Raw genomic sequence first — 18,368 nt, 5'->3', positions numbered from 1 at the left:
AGCAATATAATGTTGTTATCTAATGTTTGTCAGGTTCATTGTGCATTGAGATGAGAAGTGTAATTTACAGAGGTGGGCATTCCGTCAGATTGACGGTCATTGACGGACGCCCGTTTTGCTGATGATTGACGAATGACGGGACACTCTTTAAAAAAGACAGACTGACGAATGACGGAAGGGTATTTTCATCCGTCAGTGTAATCGTCATCCGTCGCTGACTGACCGTTAGTCCATCACTGGCGGACGCCCGTTTTCTGACATGTTCTTCGGGGGACCGACTGATGGACCAACAAACTTCTGATGGACTGACTCACATACTGTCGGACCGACGATTACATTGGTCGGTTTACAAAATTTCCAAAAAAGAATGACGGGCGGGTAACCTAGCCGCTGACGGATGACGAATGATGGACCAGCAAAATATAGTTAAATGCCCACCTCTGGTCATTTCTTTGGAAATTGATTGCTTCGGCATAGAAGATTATGTAGCACAATTCCTACCTACAATCCCCGTGCGACTCTTTCACTTCCACCAAGGCTTTGAGCTGGTGAAATGTGAAGATCCTGGCATCCCCCAGTTTGGCTACAAGCGAGAAGACAAGGGTCATTTTGCAGGAAGCACTGTGTCCTATAGCTGTGACCCTGGCTACACCCTGAAAGGCCCGGAGGTGCTCACTTGCCTGCGGGGGGAAAGGAGGGCATGGGACAGCCCCCTGCCACTTTGTGTTGGTGAGTCAGATCATCATTAAATCGTCCTGCTTGGAAATGTTTTGCTTTATTTGCCAATATGTGCAGCTGGTCATCCTCAGGCAAAGGTCTGGTCATAATTCCATGGTCAGGGTTATTAAATGCTTGATATTTGGTGTTTGTGCCCTCTGGCACTGGAATAAATTTCTAAGGCAGAGCAAGCACATGTAATCCATTTCCATTCATTTAGGTTCATGGACAGTTCACGCTTTAGATTCATTTATTCATTTATAGTGATTTGGGTAACTTTTTTGGGGGAAGGAAATAAAATTTCATCTCTGGTGTTTGTTGTTGTGTGAATGCATAAGTATGAGGTGCATTTGTCAATTTAAAGTAAAGTTCCTCTCTCAGATGGTATTTTACCTTTATTACCAGCTTCTATATTATATCATTTTAGCGTGGCTGTTCGGCCTCTTTATTGTCGTCTTGGTGTCTCACTCATAGCTGGCTGCTGTATTATACATATGTATGTAATGCAATTGTCCTGTTGTCATACCATAATTGCTATAATTCTGTACTCTCCATTTATGTTGAGTATGAAGGAGCCATTTTGCTCTCAGAAACAGCACTGAAATATACAATACTGCAGTTTTAGACCCACAACCATTTCCTTCTGTTTCTAGCTGAATGTGGGGGAACCATTAAGGATGAGCCCACCGGTCGTATCCTGTCTCCAGGGTACCCAGCCCCCTACGAACACAACCTGCACTGCGTGTGGACTATCGAGGCCGCTCCAGGAAGCACTATTAGGTTTGAGCAATGCTCTTTTGTTTTCCCTTGGTGGACTCGCTACTAGTTTGATTACATTCTTGGCTTTTGTTCAGTGTACCTCCATTTCTGCCGTGGTACACATCACTCACACAGGCTGTCATCAATCACCTGCTAGCTGATCTTAGCCTGCAGTTGACTTCCTTCTAGGTGGAAGAAATAACACCTTGGATTGCTTGTCTTGGCTGATATATTTAAACAAAAAAAGAAGACCCACTTGTGAAGAACATAATCGGAGGCTGTACAGTCTTGTTTATTAATGTTGCCTGTTAAGGATGGGGGTAGACGTGCTGCAGATTTCTGGACCAGTTGGATTGTATTTAGGGACTTGTGAGAGAGACCAAATAGGACAAAGTAGCAATAATCAACATGGGAGATAACAAAACTGTGAACCAGGATAGCGGTAGAATGGGTGGTGAGGGAGGAGCGGAGTCTATTGGTGTTGTGTAAGTGAAAATAAGTAGACTGGCTCATGTTAATGACAAGTGAATGGAATGATAGTGTGTTGTCGAGAATGACATCCTTTTAACCTGAAGGGAAGGTCAGACGAAGGAGTGATTTACTGGGATGGTAAAGCTGTCATCAATTGGATCATGTGGTGCCAATTATGAGAATTTAGTTTTTTTCGCTGTTGAATTTCATGAAATCAGATGTGAACCAGGAGTTAATGTCTGATGAGCAGAGGGTGGAAGTGAGGCGATGGGATTGCAAGAGAGGTAGAGCTGGGTGTCATCAAAGAAGCAATGGAAAATAATATTTAATTTATGGAAAATGGCGCCAAAGGAGAGGAGGTAGATGATGAAAAGCAGAAGTCCCAGGACAGAGCCCTGGGGCACACCTGAAGTGACTTTGGAGGACACAGATGAAGATGATTACAGTACAGATATACAGTATTATATCTATATTTTTTTTAAATGTGTAATGTTGTCTTCGTAAGTATTACATGTTATTACATCCAGCATCACAGCCATTAACAACAAAAACCCACACCTCCTGGGACTAGTTTGACCCACGTGCTTTCAGCCAATTTCAGTCAACAAAAGCAGTATTTGAAGAAATTGATCCAATGAGGCCAATATTGTACCAATATTATCATTTACTTTCTCTAGACACAAATTAATGTGTTGCCGTGTATTGTTTTGAACAACGCTGATTGGTTTTGTTCGACTGTCCTGGGAATGCTTTAGCTACCTCTTCAAAGCCAGAAGCATCCAATTTGAGCTCACAAAGCTTTTATTCTGAGAAAAAACATGGGATTCATCTGAATGTGCATTCTTAACAAGACAGTGCTCGTGCACCTGAAATGCAGTCTTAACCTTATTCTCCAGCCTTTTGGAAGAATAGCCCGAAGGCTCGTCAAGACAGTTACCTCAACATGCGTATGATTGAAACGTATCACACTCAGACATACAATGCAAGTGATGGAGTATAATAATGGTATAGTGAATGAGATTACTTCACACAAGTGCATTTATAAATGACAGTGGTTAGGGTCTGTGCATACTTACAGGAATCAACTATTTACCCATTTTCATTTGAAGTCAATGTATGACTCACACTCATTTCATAATGGCACTTTAGCTTGCATATAATGCAGCTACCTTTTGTGCAGGTGTGCGCCACTACACGTTCTCGGGACGTTAGAGAGCCATCGCAAAGAAAAATATACAGTTTTTACATACAGCATTGCCTTGGCAACTGTATTTGCATCATACACATATTTTGCACATCTGACATCTCTGGATCTCTCATTAGTCAGTTCGGCGCTCTGTCATACATGGGCCTTCTTCAAATACTGTACATGCCTTGGATCCTGCCCACAAAATCCATTAGTGAGAAGAACGTGCAAAGCATTTGTCAAGGGGTTCCTCATGTAGCAAATGGCATAGCTGAAGGTAGCGTACTCGTCAAATATTTCTGGGGTTAGGGCGAAAACCGAAAGCTTGTGCAGAGCGACGGCAAACTCTGCAAAAGCTTCCTGACTTGAATGAGAGGAGGACTGGTGGGAGGCACACTTTCAGGATACAGTACGTGGAAATAAACTGTCACTGAAACTACGGAGCTTCAGTGATCTATTTCCCCAATTACTGTCATAGAGAAAGAAAGTGGCATGCCCTTTGATTTGAGAATCATCACCTCACAGCATGGAGGTTCTGAGTTGTTGAGTGGCGTTTTCACATGCCCATGTGTCAGTTTTGTTCTCTCTGTGCACTCAGCTTCCTTCCTATAGTGGAAAATATCAATAAATATTGTATGTTAGCTTAATGGATGGATTGTGGGCCGTTTGAGGGCTTACATAAGGTGTCTTGCATCACATGAATAATTTAATCGCATGATGCATTTTATGCCCTGTCTCTTTGATACTATGGTGTGTATTTGTTTCAACCATGGTTGATAATCCCACAGAGTCCATTGACAAGTTCCACTTGCACATATTGATGGTGTCGTGCTAAAATTGATGGTGTCATCCTAAGGGGGACACTGGGCCCTATTTTATTAGAACACTACACCTTAGTTCTTGTGCATTGGTTTTATTTGTTCGATTCTTATTTTTTAGATGCAGTGAAAGGCCTGTTTGATGTTCAGTGAAGCTCAGCGGAGGAAGTGATTCATTTTTGGTTGTTAGCCAACCTCAAGTAAATTTGGTCACAATCATCGTATGACATCATCAACCGAACAAAGGGAAGACTGCTTCCGGAGGAAATCAATCGTTACAAGGGGCAGCATGTTGCCTGCTGTTCAAGCACTTGTTTACATATGGACTGTTTTCAAGTTGTGTTGCTAACCACCAATATACTCTACGGAGCAAATGTGCCCTTATATTGTTTATATTGTTCAATATGTAATGCAGGTTATATTATGTTACACTCACTGTTTTCTTATTGTTATCTTAGTGGTATTATCGAATCCAATATAGCTTTATTTGTTAAGTACTTAAAAAGCAAGCACAGTTCAACAAAAGTGCTGTAGAAAGCAATACATAAAAACGAACAACAAAGACAAAAAGTTTCACATAAATTATAAAGTTAAGTACATAAATAAATAAAATAGGTAAAAGACACCGTCAGTCCTCAAAGAACTGAAATTATTGATAATAAAAAAACAATAAAACTGTGTTAAGTGATTAAAAAAAAAGAGGACTGTCTTTAGGACAGAGTTAATTGTTTTAAAAAGGACACCAGGCAGCGGTTTAAAAGGATTATGTCAAACAGATGTTTTGTTTTGGCTTCCTTCACGTCTGATAAAGATGCCAGCAGCCACTTAACATTTGCAGTGTGTCCTTTTTTCTTTTGCACTCAGCCCTGCGACACTCACATCTAACAGCTCTCGTCATGTCATTTAACCGAGATTTAGCTTTTTGACGGCCTGGTTTTTAATAGAGCTACTCTCTCCAAGACAGAGAGGCAAGTGGAGTTACTGTTCAGATCCTCTGTCATGGGACCTGACTTGGGAATGGCAAAGTTAAGATTAAAAGCAGTTGAGAAATGAGCAGCAGTGGAGGGGTTAAAAACACGGCAGCGGTTGAGCTTTTTTAATTCTCCTATCCTGGAATGTCATTTGCAACCTGTACCACACAGACAGGCCAATAAATTGGCTACATCGCCTTCAGAATGTGTGCAATACATAGTTAACTATGTGTTAATAATCTATTAATTTTCAGTCCACACACAGGCACGCGTGAATATTGTCCTACATTTAGTCATCTGCACACACACAGACACACACACCTATGGCTCCCCACAGAATTTGCGATTGCAGCTTGGCTGTTTTGTATTCATAGTGCTCTCCAATTCTCTCTCTGTTCCTCTCATATGAATACAAAATAGTTAAAGCCGAATCAAAAGCGACCCAATCAATTGCATCCTTCCCTATCTCGTCTTCTTAGTGTGAACGCATGACACTTGATTGGCCTGTTTTATCACATTAAGAGGTGGACAAGAGTAGACGAATAAAACCCTGCGCTATAAGCCTTCATTACCAAACTTTCTATTATTCTGTGATTTGCACGCGGGATGTCAAATCCTTTTTCTAAGAGAAATGTGTTGCTCTTCTCCACAGCACATCCAATTACGTGTGTCCAGAGCAAACATTTACATAAAATTGGAGTCGAATGCATCTCAGCCAAGCTTGACTCCAAAGACCCAGCACACTTTCTCAAAATAGAACATGATGGAACGATATCTACTGCACGTAAAACAACATGAATTGATGTAGGTCGAATCACATACAGGGGGAAATAGTAGAGATGTAACGATTCATCGAAAATCATTTTAAAATCAATTTAAACTGCTTAAAATATGCATTGATGTAAAAAAAAAAAAAAATTGATCAATCGAATAATCGATTCAAGTCCCACCGAGTGTTGCGTTTATGAACCTGGACCTCTCAGCACTCCCAAGCCCTAAAAAGCAACACCTAACAATAAAAGGCATGACAAACCTAGATCATTAGAATATACTACTTTAATTTAGAGTGCTAAAACATGCTGTACCTCCTAATGTTTAAAGTTGTTAAAGCATATCACATTTTGAATGTGTAGATCAAATTATGCACTTGTACCAAACATCATTGCGTACTGCATTTGTGGATGGCTGCAGCACCACGCTAGCGCACAGAGACAAGCATAGTAGCGATTTAAAAAACAAAAATAGAATTGAAAATTGGAAACTGAAAATCAAAGAGAAATAAAAAATGATGACCAACAGAGGGAGACAGAGCAGGAAGCCAGACAGGTCGCTAGAAGCCACCCTGATTTTCTCCGATGAAATAGAAAAACATAAGGAAGTGAGAGGGGCACAGTATTTATACGGTACGCGATACTATTACACAATAAGTCTTTTATGAGCTCAGATTGCTGGCCGTTTAGCGTTTACACATCCTATAGTCTCATTTCTACACACAAGCACACTTATCAGTATCGTAGCAAGCTTCTCTTTTTAATTTACACGTCACACGGACAGGTCAATCAACAATATAACAACCCAAAAGAAATCATCTTTGGGGTGAGGTCTGTTGACTGTGATGACTATTCAACCGGTCCTCATCATGCTATCCGTTTTTGGTGACTTATTTTAAGGGATAATAAAGAATTATAACTCACCTGATCGTATACTCATTTTTAAACAGCGCCATATATTCACATTTGCTCAAAATTCACTTTCTAAATATAGAAACATTTATTATGTATTAATACCCAGAATATTAAGAGGTAAAATTATAACTGTACATTCTGGATTCAGCCAAAGCCACGACAACCTCACGTTTGACTCTTCCACAATCAGTGCCCTTTTTTTAAACAAAGTCTGTGGGAACGGACCGTCCTTGATTTGTGCATTAACATATTTGGTAAGCTTATTGTGTCCTGCTTGAGGCGTCAGCGAGTGCAATCCCGTAAATAGCTTTGTAGGGCAAGGAAAGAAGTTCCATTTTATTTGATTATTCTCTCTCTAGTCTTAGCACACATCCCACGATGGTTTTCTATATCACAGCAATCGTACTTTTCTGAGAGGCATTCAAGCAGCTAGAGTAGATGAACATTCTTTCATCTTTTACTTCTGAAGACGTGTAAAGTCAACAGATAAGGCACACTCTACTCCTAATTGCACACTAGTCCTTTTGAGATTACCATGTAAAATAATTCTTAATTGATAGCATTTAAGAGATTTAATGTGCTTGCCTTTTCTGTGCATTCCCTTTAAATGATCCCCTGAAGTGTATTTTTGCGTGAATGTGCTGTTTCCTTCTCTTGGCGTTGTTTTGTTTCACATGCACTTTGTTCACACTCATGGCAACTTGACAAATCGGCTATGTGCTGTATTGGCCTTCACAGAACATTGCCGAGTAGCCTCTGGGCTGCCGCCCGTGCCTCACACGCTGTGGAAATCGGATTCTGACTCCAATTATGCTAACACGGCAGGAAGTTGTTTCTAAACGTCAACATATCAGCGGGTTGCTGTTTTTCCTATGCATCATTTGTAGCTCAAAGACTCTGCGTGGCTTGTGGGTGTGGGTCAGTGTGTGTGCACTTGTTGATTTTAAAATGTAACCTTTTGCTGTATTTAACTGTTTGCTGGACTACTATGTAGCCCACCGTTAAAGATAAAAGTCACCATACCCATATGCATTTGGATTAACAAAGCACTCCAGATATCTCTTAAGAACGATAATTGTTGTCAATAGCTTTGTACTTTACAGTCATGTGGTTACAAATGCCTCTTCATGAACAAGGACGGCTTGCTGGTTTAACTATAGTCATTAATATTTGGGATTGGTGACGCCAAGATGCCGCATTACCCCGGTGGAGCGGTTGCGAGAACATTGTTTCAATTTGACTGGCACCTCATTTACATCTTCCAGCCAAGCTCAACACAATTTGCCTGTGCCTTCTCGTCTCATCCCAGGACAGCTCTTTTATTTGGCGGGGGTGTGGGGGGTTGAGGGGGGTTATTGATTTATTTTTAAAGGAATGAGTCAGCAAGGAGGTGCAGTGATTGTTATCAAGACTGACATGCTGTATATATTAATAATAAAAAAAAAAAGATCAAAATTGTATCCTTCAGTAGGCGTGAACACTAAATATTGTCAGCTAGTTTGTGTAAAATAGCTTCTTGCAGATGTTCAGGACTGCAAGCAATAGAAAATGCCGTTCGTAATGCACTGCATAGAGACTGGCCTACTTTTGCACGCTCAAAAACACACATTCGCATGTTGCTCGCTTGTAACATCCAGCTGGATGATAGCTGTCTTTGGTGAAAGTGAAGAGTACATATTTTGACAGCAACATCTTTCTGATGTGGAGGCTCAAAATTAAACGCTGGGGCTGAAGTAGCTGCTTGACTGACACTGCAAAACATCCATTGAACGCTCCGCATCTGCTGTCTGTGATTATATTTAAAAATGTCGTTAGTCCCTCTGCTTGATTCCTGCCCTTATTCTTTGAAGGGACTTTGGTCTGTTGTTATTTTAAACACATTGCTTCGCTTGGTGCACTGATTCATCTTAATTCATTGTAGTTTCATATAATCTATTTATTTCCTGATATTTACAATAATAGAGGATATTGTCTTTGAGCTTGTTTGTTTTCATTACATTATTGTGACAAATGTACAGAAAGCAGTTTTGTCAAGTGTTACTTCACAGTGATAACAGAGCCTTGTTTTGGTTTTGACTACCGGTAGCTTTATATGATCTATTACCGTGCTTTTGTTTGCAGAGGTCTCAAACTGCTCTGCATTATACTGAGAAGTGTTTCTGTTGTTGTAATGGCTCTCAATGGATTGTGTAGGTGTATCTATAATGTTCTGTATAAGTAAAAGAATGACGTTTCACCCTTTGTAGCTTTGTTTCCTGGATGTTTAGGTGAATCGCAGCATCCGTCATTGCCTCTAATTCTGTATTCTATGTGTCTTTTCCTCTACTAGTTTGCATTTCCTTGTTTTCCACACCGAAGAGGTCCATGACGTGCTTCGGATCTGGGATGGGCCACAGGATGGGGGGGTGCTGCTCAGGGAGTTGAGCGGCTCAGCGTTGCCACCAGATGCTCACAGCACCTTTAACACCCTCAGTCTGCAATTCACCACGGACTTCTTCACAAGCAAGCAAGGCTTTGCAGTGCAGTTCTCTGGTGAGGCTGAGGATTATGATGCTCATGATTATGATGAAAGAGGAGGATTTTGATAGTTTTGCTTTAAAGAGAGAATACGAATACTCGCAGGTTGACATTTTTACAGCAATGATACTTTCATCACAGTGGAGTTTCTTTTTACTTCCCCTGCTCCTTCAGTTTCTACCGCCACCTCATGCAATGACCCGGGCATGCCGACTAATGGGACCCGCAGCGGTGACAGCAGGGAACCAGGGGACCATGTGGTTTTCCAGTGTGACCCTGGCTACATCCTACAGGGCGCCAACAAAATCACCTGTACCGAAATCAGTGGTCGTTACTTCTGGCAACCAGACCCTCCTACTTGCACAGGTACAAAAACATTTCAAGCACAGCATGCGAAGTGACCTGTGGCTCATAATTGCAGCTCGCGGCTTTAGTTATTATTAGGGTCTGAGTAGCGACAGCTGCGAAGTCCCTATTGTTTTTGTAGATATTATTATTTTAAAATATGTTTCTGCATGATTAGCAAGTGCAAGACTTAATAATGTTGCATAAGATTGGACAAGTGTTATTTACCAGCAACTACTAGATACGCTCTGTGGCTCATCTAACGTCTGAAAAGGTTAGACGAAACAGTTCCCCAACAGACTAACTGAATCTTAAGTGGCACGTTCGATTTCATGGTGTCAGAGACAGTCACTGCAACAGACATATCTGATTATAATGCCTCTCCACAAACAACGCAGACTAGCTTGACATTAGCCATAAATGTCTTAGGATGTGATCATGATTGGTGCTCTGGGAAAAAAATGACTATGAGTCAGTTTTATGTTTGACCTAATTGTTTGAATTTCTGCCCCTTCCAAGCTCCATGTGGTGGCAGCCTTAGCGGTCCAAGTGGGCTCATCCTTTCTCCGGATTATCCGGAACCGTACCCTCATGGGAGAGAATGCGACTGGACAGTTTCTGTCACAGAGGACTATGTCATTGCCCTTAGCTTCAACCAGTAAGTTTCTCTAAATGATTATGTTGTGGTGGGCCACCTTAGGTCGATTGAAAGGAAAACTCACCAAGGGACCATTCCATAAGGGAGGGCATGATATAATAGTAAATACATATTAACATCAATGGTGCTGAATCAAACTTTTTTCTGCTATTTTTGACTCACCTTTGACTCCTTTCCCGTTCATTCCAATACTCCCACAATATTGTACGTACAATTCAAATTGTGTTTTGTTGTTTTCTTCAGTAAACCACATAATCAACAAGTATTATTTCCTTTCATTCAACTAGATTCAGCTTGGAGCCCAGTTATGACTTCTTACATATCTATGATGGACCAGACTCCCTCAGCCCTTTGCTGGGAAGCTTTTACGGCACAGACGTTCCCGATCGGATTGAGAGCAGCTCCAACACACTCTTCCTGGCCTTCCGCAGCGATGCCTCCCTCAGCAGCAATGGATTTGTGCTTCAGTACACAGGTTTGCACTTTATGTACATTGTTTCTTCTCACTTCCTTTTTCGGACTTGTCTGGGGTGAGTGGGATTCCTTGGAAAGAATTATTGATCAATGCCTACCTTGGAGGCTGACTAAATCGATGAATTGAGAAGACAAAAAGGTGGCTGCAAGTAGTGCTTAAGCACTTTTGGTCTTTGCTTTGCCTCCAACAGAGCACACACGATTTGCCCAGTTCAGAGTGTGACTACCTTGCATAGACAAATGTTTGTTGAACTGTCAGAAATTGATGTACAGAAAATGCACTTTTGCCATTTATAAAAAAAAATAAAAAAAAAATAGACAAAGGTACAGCGTTACTTTTTTTTTTTTTTTTTAACTAAGCTTTGCTAAAGACATGGTAACAAACTACTTCATCCCTTATGCGTACACGTTTCATTGCTCTGTCTTCTACGGGTCGGGGTATTTGGTGAGCAGGGGCAAGTTAACAAGTAGGCCCAGTGAGTGTTTGGTCAGGCTGCCATTGAATATTGCAAAATCTGCCTGAGGTGCTGTCAGTCTGTTTACCAAGCAATCTTTTTGTTTCCATGTCTCTGGCAGTGTCTGATGGGGCTCTCCGGGGAAATATGTAGGCAAAAATGTTCCATGGCCAGATGACATTTGAATAACGCACACCGACATCAACAGGCATACCCCAAAACAAGCATCTTAACGCTTGGTGTCTGTCTCATCCATTGCCTTCATTCACTCTTGGGCTCATTTTCACTTCACCTCGCATCTCATCTCTTTAGTCTTTTTTTTTTTTTTTGAATGGGATAACATCTCACATCCATTTTCTTCTTCATGTATAAATGTCCCAGGAAAATGCAAATGTTGCTAGTTGTTGGTATTTACAGGTTTAATCATAATATCTGCCTTAAGTAGAGGGTTAGACCTGTCAATAGCATTTGCTTTGGGGACAACCTGAAAATGAGATATGGTACATGGTTATATGTGTTATGAGAATGATTTCAATGCATCGTGAGAGTTATTTAGATATAGATTTAATGAATCTAATCAACTTCATAGTACACAACTAAATGAACTGTGTGACAGAATGAGTACTAAATCTTTTTTACACCCTTATAAGTGGTGACATGTGTATTTGGATATGGTGTTTCCGTGGGTGTGTTCGTGTACATGTGTATGTGCATTGTCTTCTCCACTCGAACGCACAACAACGTTGTGTGAGAGAAGCGGTTGTGTGTGCTCAGCAGACCTTAGCCTTGACCAGTGCCACTCTCAATCAGCTGCCTGTCTATCTCCAAAGACATACATACATACCTTCAGCAGCAGTAGAAGAGACGGTACTCTCAGGGGCCAGAGAGTAAAGACAGCCACTGAGACAGATTTACTCAAATGGAAAAGCACTGAAGTGAAGTGAAAAATGTGTAGGGTCTGCAAAATAAACTAGGATAAGTCAAAATCCTTCAATTGACTGTACGTCAACATGTGTTGAACATGGCTGATTTTCCACCGTGCTACTTCTTTCCACACAGAGAACCCGAGGGAGTCTTGCTTCGAGCTGGGTCTGGTGCGCAACGGGTCACGGGTGGGAACCGAACTCAAGCTGGGCTCCATCGTCACCTACCACTGCGACAGTGGCTACACACTAGAGGGAGAACAGACCCTCACATGCATCATGGGAGCAGATGGCAAGCCAAGCTGGAACAAACCCAAACCCATCTGCACTGGTAAACACTGACATCTGGAGACAGTCCCTAGCACACACACACAATCCATACCAATGCGTATAGATTCAGCTAATGTAAACAATACACTTAAGATGGCTGTTTATGTGGTTTACAGTTACAACGGGTGTAATGCTACACCCAAAATCATGGTACACGACATAAAACTGCTTATTTTGTGCAGACCGAAACAGATTTAATTACTCACCCGTACTACTGTTCACACAATTTCAGATGGAAGATGCCCCCTGAAACCCTCAGTCACCCTGGTAAACCCAGAAGGACACTTGAAAAACATTGCAATTTCTCTGTGCCAAACACTAGTGACATCTTACATCCTAAGCCCAATCAGACAAGAAAAAGTCATTTAGGAGTGATGGGCAAGCACAGTGAAAATTAATCAGCATTACGCTCAAGGCATTTTTCTTCTGTGTTTTCCATCTTTTTGTTGGTTATCTTGCCGATCTTGTCTAAAACCACTCTGGCTGTCTTTTTAGCACTCTGTGGTGGGCAGTACTCTGGTTTGGAAGGAGTGGTCCTGTCTCCCGGTTACCCTGGCAACTACAGCAGTGCAGGGATCTGTCTTTACTCTGTGGTTGTTCCCCAAGATTATGGTAAATCATTTTTATCATGCATTGTTGATTTATGTTAGATAGGTTTCTCCACGAAGCCACTAGATGATGGTCAGGTTTCTTTTCAGAACTCTGTCATTGACCGTTTTCTTAAAACGTTTCCCTGTAATTTTGAGTGGTATCTGATGTAAAAATGACCGAGGTGAAATTTGTATTTCCTTTTCAGCAATCTACCTTGCTACAATTTTCTTTCAAGGATTACTATTGTCATGTTTCAACAATTCCATTCTCATCCGATTCTCAATTCCAAAGACAGTGAGAACCCTGTGGTAATAGTGACACTGCCTGTGAATATAAAACCACCTGAAAGCTGCCCAACTACTGTTCCTGTCCCTGGAGCAATTTAATCGCTCTTTTACATATTCAGCTGGGAAAATACCTAACCCGTAATTGGTATCTGGAAGATCAAGCTTTTACTAGCCTTTCGACATTTCCATGTCAAAAAATAAACAAAAAGCTCGGTTTTCTGACCTGAAAATGTGATCAGATAGCCGCAAGCCACGGAAAAGAAAAAGCAATTAACACGCATGCAATTTCAGAAGAGAAAAGCATGTTGGTTGTTTGCTTCTCATGGGCAACGGGGTACTCGTGTATGTGTTAAATGCTGAAGTTGAAATAGCCATTAGGAGATGGGGCGATTATTCTAATGAATTGGCTGACATGCCTCTTGTCGGAGTCTCCAAGAATATATATTATCCGTATTCATTTGGGCCTTTTTTCTGGACTGTAGGCAGAGATGATTTATAAATGGTTTAATCCATTGATGATGATCAGTTAATGGGCGCTGCTGAGGGCACGAGTATTACTTTGCAGTTAAGGTCCGGCAACTGATGAAATACCCTGACCTCTGGCACCCGTTCACTCTCCTCAAGTTTCCCATATCCTCTTTGTTCTTCCACTTGTAAAGCCGACACAGATTAGATTGAAAGGTGAACTGTGCTCCAGTAGTAGCGGTTGAGAGGACTGGTTTAAAGGATGAAGGTGACAGTACATAGATAGATATATTGGCTGTTATTGCTCGAAAACCTTTTATCTGCTCACAACCCATCAAGCCAAGACAGGAGTTTCAATATTCCCTTTTGTCACATCAGCTACGGAATGTGTTTTGGATATCTGTTGAAATTCTCCGGGACTCAGGGTTCATGCGTCTAACACATGCATGGATTCAAACCGTACTTCACAATGCCATTTCTAATTCCGCCACCTGTACAATCCTTTTTTTTAGTGGTCTTCAGCCAGTTTGCATTCTTCCAGACAGCACTGAATGATGTTGTGGAGGTTTTTGATGGGCCGACACAGTCCTCCCGTGTTCTTAGCTCCTTGTCTGGGGCGCACACAGGTAACGCATGCATATATATATATATATACGTGCATGAGTGCAAAGACAGAACATGTGCCTACTTATATGCTAGCTGCTTTCAAAGGATGACACACTAAATATATTCATAGGGAATTATGGAAAGGCAAACATGACTTGTATAGCTTTACGTTCATGTCCAGGAGCAGTGGCTTTGAATTCTCAGATTCAGTGACTGCCTCAACTTGCAAGGATAACCAGTCATTACACGTGCTCAAGATTGCATGCAAATACACCCATATTAGTGTGACATAAACACATGTACGTGCAAGCAGCTACATTATTAAGCTACCAAGCATTTGATCAGTGCACATATGGACAAGGAAGGAAGGAATGAATATGGGGTGCCTAAACTACAAACATTGACACTAATCACCAAATCCTGATGTATTATTTTGTAGAATTTGTATTCCGTTGGTCGTGCTCTACCGCTTGTAATATTTTACTCACTTCTACTCTGCCTTTTATTTAAACATTCATCAACAATATTACCCCTTACAAGGCTTTAAAAAGGATCTGGATACGAAACTGCAGAAGATAACATTAAAAATCATTCGGAATCCTAGTCTTATTTCTACTCCACATCTGGAAGGATTGTCTTTTTACCACACGTTGCGCTGTAATTCCAGTAAATTCAAACACTCTATAACACTGATCAGTATTTTATCTTCTGCTGCAGCTGCAACAAATGTAAATATTTGAGGGCAAAACCCAACCTTGAAATTGACGGTAGACATTATTGTGTAAATAAATACTTATAGTAAAGTAAGCGTCAGAGGCAGAAAAACAGAATGTGTGTGAGTGAGATGGCGTCAATATGGACAGATTTGACAAATTCCACAAAAGATGTTAAACTTGCTTCAACGAGTTACACAAAAAGTTTCGAAAAGATGGAAGATATGAAATCAGATCATTCTGTCTCTGTATCTCGGTCAGTCTGCGACTTGACAAAAGCAAATAATGATTCCTTTGGTTTGTGTCCAGGGCAGGCTGGGAGAAAAAAACGGAAAAAAAAAAACCTCACATCTAGTTTACTGCTAAATAAACAAGAGGCTATATTAACAGGGGACTCCTGTCGGCCAACTCACAGAACTCACTAAGCAGGCAGAGCAAAGCAGAGGTAACGCTGTCAGGCAAAGGAAGACAGACTTAAGGTCTACAAAGGTGGTTCCCCCAAAGAGCGCAGGCTTCATTTATATATGTGCCGTGTCTTCTCACATTTCCAAATCCGCCCTATGCTCTTTCATCAAACCTGTTTATTGCTTAACAGCTGGAGCATTTACCTCAGCCATAACTGCTGAATCTAAACTAGCAAACACCATCAACTCCATTTGGCAACTGGCTTCCCGCCAAAGTCCTGATGGCTTTCTTTCAAATCAGTGCTGAGAAGCTGTAAATGGCTGACCTGGTTTGCAGCTGGAAGCTGACCAGAGGCTTGATAAGCTACATGCTGACACATGTCTGATCCGTTAAGGTGAACACATTCCCTGCACGGCAAATTATGAATCGGTCACCATGACGGCAGTCTGCTGGACCTTCATGCAATTAACTACCCAGCATGCCCTGGGGTCTCCGTGTGGCATCCGAGGAGTCCTGTCCATGACACTTGTAGAAATGTGCGGCTGGAGTTCGCTTATGACGCAACATCTACAGGAACAGATATATTCAACACGTACGCAGAATGAAATGACAGTAGAGGTTGGGGAGATACACAGACGTACACATAGTGTGATGTTTCCTCAGGGGGTTAAGCATGTCTGCCTCCCCACTACAGTGTGACAGCATGCAGACACGGTGTAATGAGATCCTCCGCCGAGGGGCAGTCAGCAGCTTGAGCACCAAAGACTGAGCGGCAAAGATGCTCAAGCATGATATCATGTTCGGCGCCTCCCATCTCTGTCGAAACATCACAGGGGTTTAATTAAGATGTTGTGGGCCATTTGAGATAATGGGAAAAATGTTGTTTTTTTTGTAGGTTTTTTTTTTTGCTTTCTGTCCAAAAAAATATTCAAATACTGTATCTGTATGTGTAATTATGTGTTTTCAGGATACTCTAGTTCTCAATGGTTCAATTAGCCCTGTATGCAAATGGTCAGAGCGCAGCTTGATTTTGGACAGGTGGCCTGCTAGTGAGCCATGGCTCAGGTGACATTTAAACCCCTCCTGAATGTGTAGAATGTCCTTTAAGTAATGTCGACATGGCCCAAAACCAAGCACAGTCTAGGTGATAAACCCAGAGCATGAATTGCATTCTGTATTTCACACTCACCCGGGTGAAACCAGGAGAGATGAGATTGTGCTGCGCCCACGCATATACAGTGTTCACTCAGGGCACTTAGTTTGTAACAGTGCAAATTGTTTTTTTTCACCCTCTATCTCAGGCGAGTCATTGCCATTGGCGACAACCAACCAAATCCAGATACGCTTCACCTCGAAAGGCCAATCCAGCTCGAAGGGATTCCACCTGGTCTACCAGGGTGAGTGAGTGTATATGACGCAGGTGCCGGCGCACATATTTGCTCTTCAACATCCAAGTAATAGTTATGCAATATTGACTTTGTTTCGATTTACCATATTTTTCGGACTATGAGGCTCACCAGGTTATAAGGTGCAGTCTCAATGAACAGATCTGTTTTTTGAAATGCCCATATATAGGGCACACTGGGTTATAATGTGCACAGGGTTATAAGGCGCAGTACTGCAAATTAAGTGAAACAAATCAGCACAGCAAATGATTTAAACTTTCTTCAACTTCAATTAGACATCCATACATAAGGCATATCTGATAATAAGGCGTACCATTGATTTTTACTACAGTTAAAGGATTTTAAGTGTGCCTTATACTCTGAAAATATGGCAAATATTTTGCTATTCCCTCAAGAAAACCAAAATGCTATTTGCAGCCCTTAAACATACGCCCGTTTGTCAACATTCTGAATCTTTTGGACTTACTCCATTGGAGTAATCCCGAAATATATTTAGCATGTTCAGTCGGGAAAAGTGTAATATATATATTTTTTAGGCATGCACATGTAACCTTTAATGGTCTTTCTCTTGCTCTACAAAGCTGTGCCACGGACCAGTGCAACCCAGTGCAGTTCGGTCCCCGAGCCCCGGAATGGCAGACGAATGGGCAACAATTTTGCTGTTGGCGCTGTGATTCGCTTTGAGTGCAGCCCAGGTTATGTGCTCGAGGGATCAGCCGCCATTGAATGTTTGACAGTGCCCAATGCGCTGGCACAGTGGAACAGCTCCATCCCCAGCTGCATAGGTAGGACATGGATCTTGTACAAAGACACACACAAACACACACCCACACACTCCTACACACACACACACCTTTCTTTCTTCCTTTCTCTCTCAAGTTCTCTTGTGTGTGAGCCTTGTGCTAACCTGACACAGATTTGTGCTGGAAGCCATTACCCGTACATCGAATATTCAGCCATGCAGCACGCAGGTGGCAGGCAGTTCATAAGTAAAGCCCAACAAAAAAAGCATTGACAAGTCCACATGTTTGAAAATGGAGCATCCCATCCACATGCACCTACACACATGCGCGCACACACCCAGGAAGCTGTAACAGATGCGCCCACCAGATGTTTGTTTGAAGACTATTCAGTGTGGTATGTGACTTGATAATTCTGCAAGTAGCACCCCAAATCACATTAAAATTGAGCTTTGTGAATGGAGTTTTATTTATTGCATTCCTGTATCAGGAATAGCTCCTGGCACAGTTTATGCACCTTCAATCGTGACACTTGAATAAATGTCAAATGGCACTTAAGTTAAAACTTGGGAAACACACGTTTTTTCTTTAATATATATTTTTATTCATATATATTTATATATTTAATATTTAATATATATTTGATTTATATTTTTACAATACTAAATATGCTGCTCTCTTCCGCAGTTCCATGTGGAGCTAATCTTACCCATCGTACCGGCACCATTTTATCACCTGGGTTTCCAGAGCCTTACCTCAACAGCCTCAACTGTGTCTGGAAGATTACGGTTCCGGAGGGATCAGGAATCCAGGTTTGTATTGTATTTATACTTGGAGCTGAGGGTC

The 18,368-nt window shown here is 41.5% G+C and overlaps 1 protein-coding gene across 2 annotated transcripts in view; it reads left to right on the top strand.

The window, feature by feature from the left end:
* csmd2 (CUB and Sushi multiple domains 2) overlaps positions 1 to 18,368 on the top strand; it is a 142,682-nt gene that overhangs the window by 83,483 nt on the left and 40,831 nt on the right. For both annotated transcript variants that reach the window (XR_015082016.1, XM_086013933.1), the window contains exons 25-36: positions 538 to 729; positions 1,371 to 1,497; positions 8,937 to 9,139; positions 9,299 to 9,490; positions 9,989 to 10,127; positions 10,415 to 10,602; positions 12,116 to 12,310; positions 12,805 to 12,921; positions 14,165 to 14,278; positions 16,678 to 16,773; positions 17,364 to 17,567; positions 18,210 to 18,334. Coding sequence is in view for 1 of the 2 variants with exons in the window: in XM_086013933.1 (XP_085870059.1) it covers positions 538 to 729; positions 1,371 to 1,497; positions 8,937 to 9,139; positions 9,299 to 9,490; positions 9,989 to 10,127; positions 10,415 to 10,602; positions 12,116 to 12,310; positions 12,805 to 12,921; positions 14,165 to 14,278; positions 16,678 to 16,773; positions 17,364 to 17,567; positions 18,210 to 18,334 (1,892 nt within the window). In the remaining variant the exon portion in view is untranslated. The remainder of the gene's footprint in view (positions 1 to 537; positions 730 to 1,370; positions 1,498 to 8,936; positions 9,140 to 9,298; positions 9,491 to 9,988; positions 10,128 to 10,414; positions 10,603 to 12,115; positions 12,311 to 12,804; positions 12,922 to 14,164; positions 14,279 to 16,677; positions 16,774 to 17,363; positions 17,568 to 18,209; positions 18,335 to 18,368) is intronic.

Source organism: Filicampus tigris, chromosome 18 (assembly GCF_054856515.1).
Source record: "Filicampus tigris isolate MCC_2025a chromosome 18, RoL_Ftig_1.0, whole genome shotgun sequence".
Taxonomy (NCBI): Eukaryota; Metazoa; Chordata; class Actinopteri; order Syngnathiformes; family Syngnathidae; genus Filicampus; species Filicampus tigris.
Note: the sequence above shows the minus strand (reverse complement) of the source record. Positions and strands in the feature narration are given on the sequence as shown.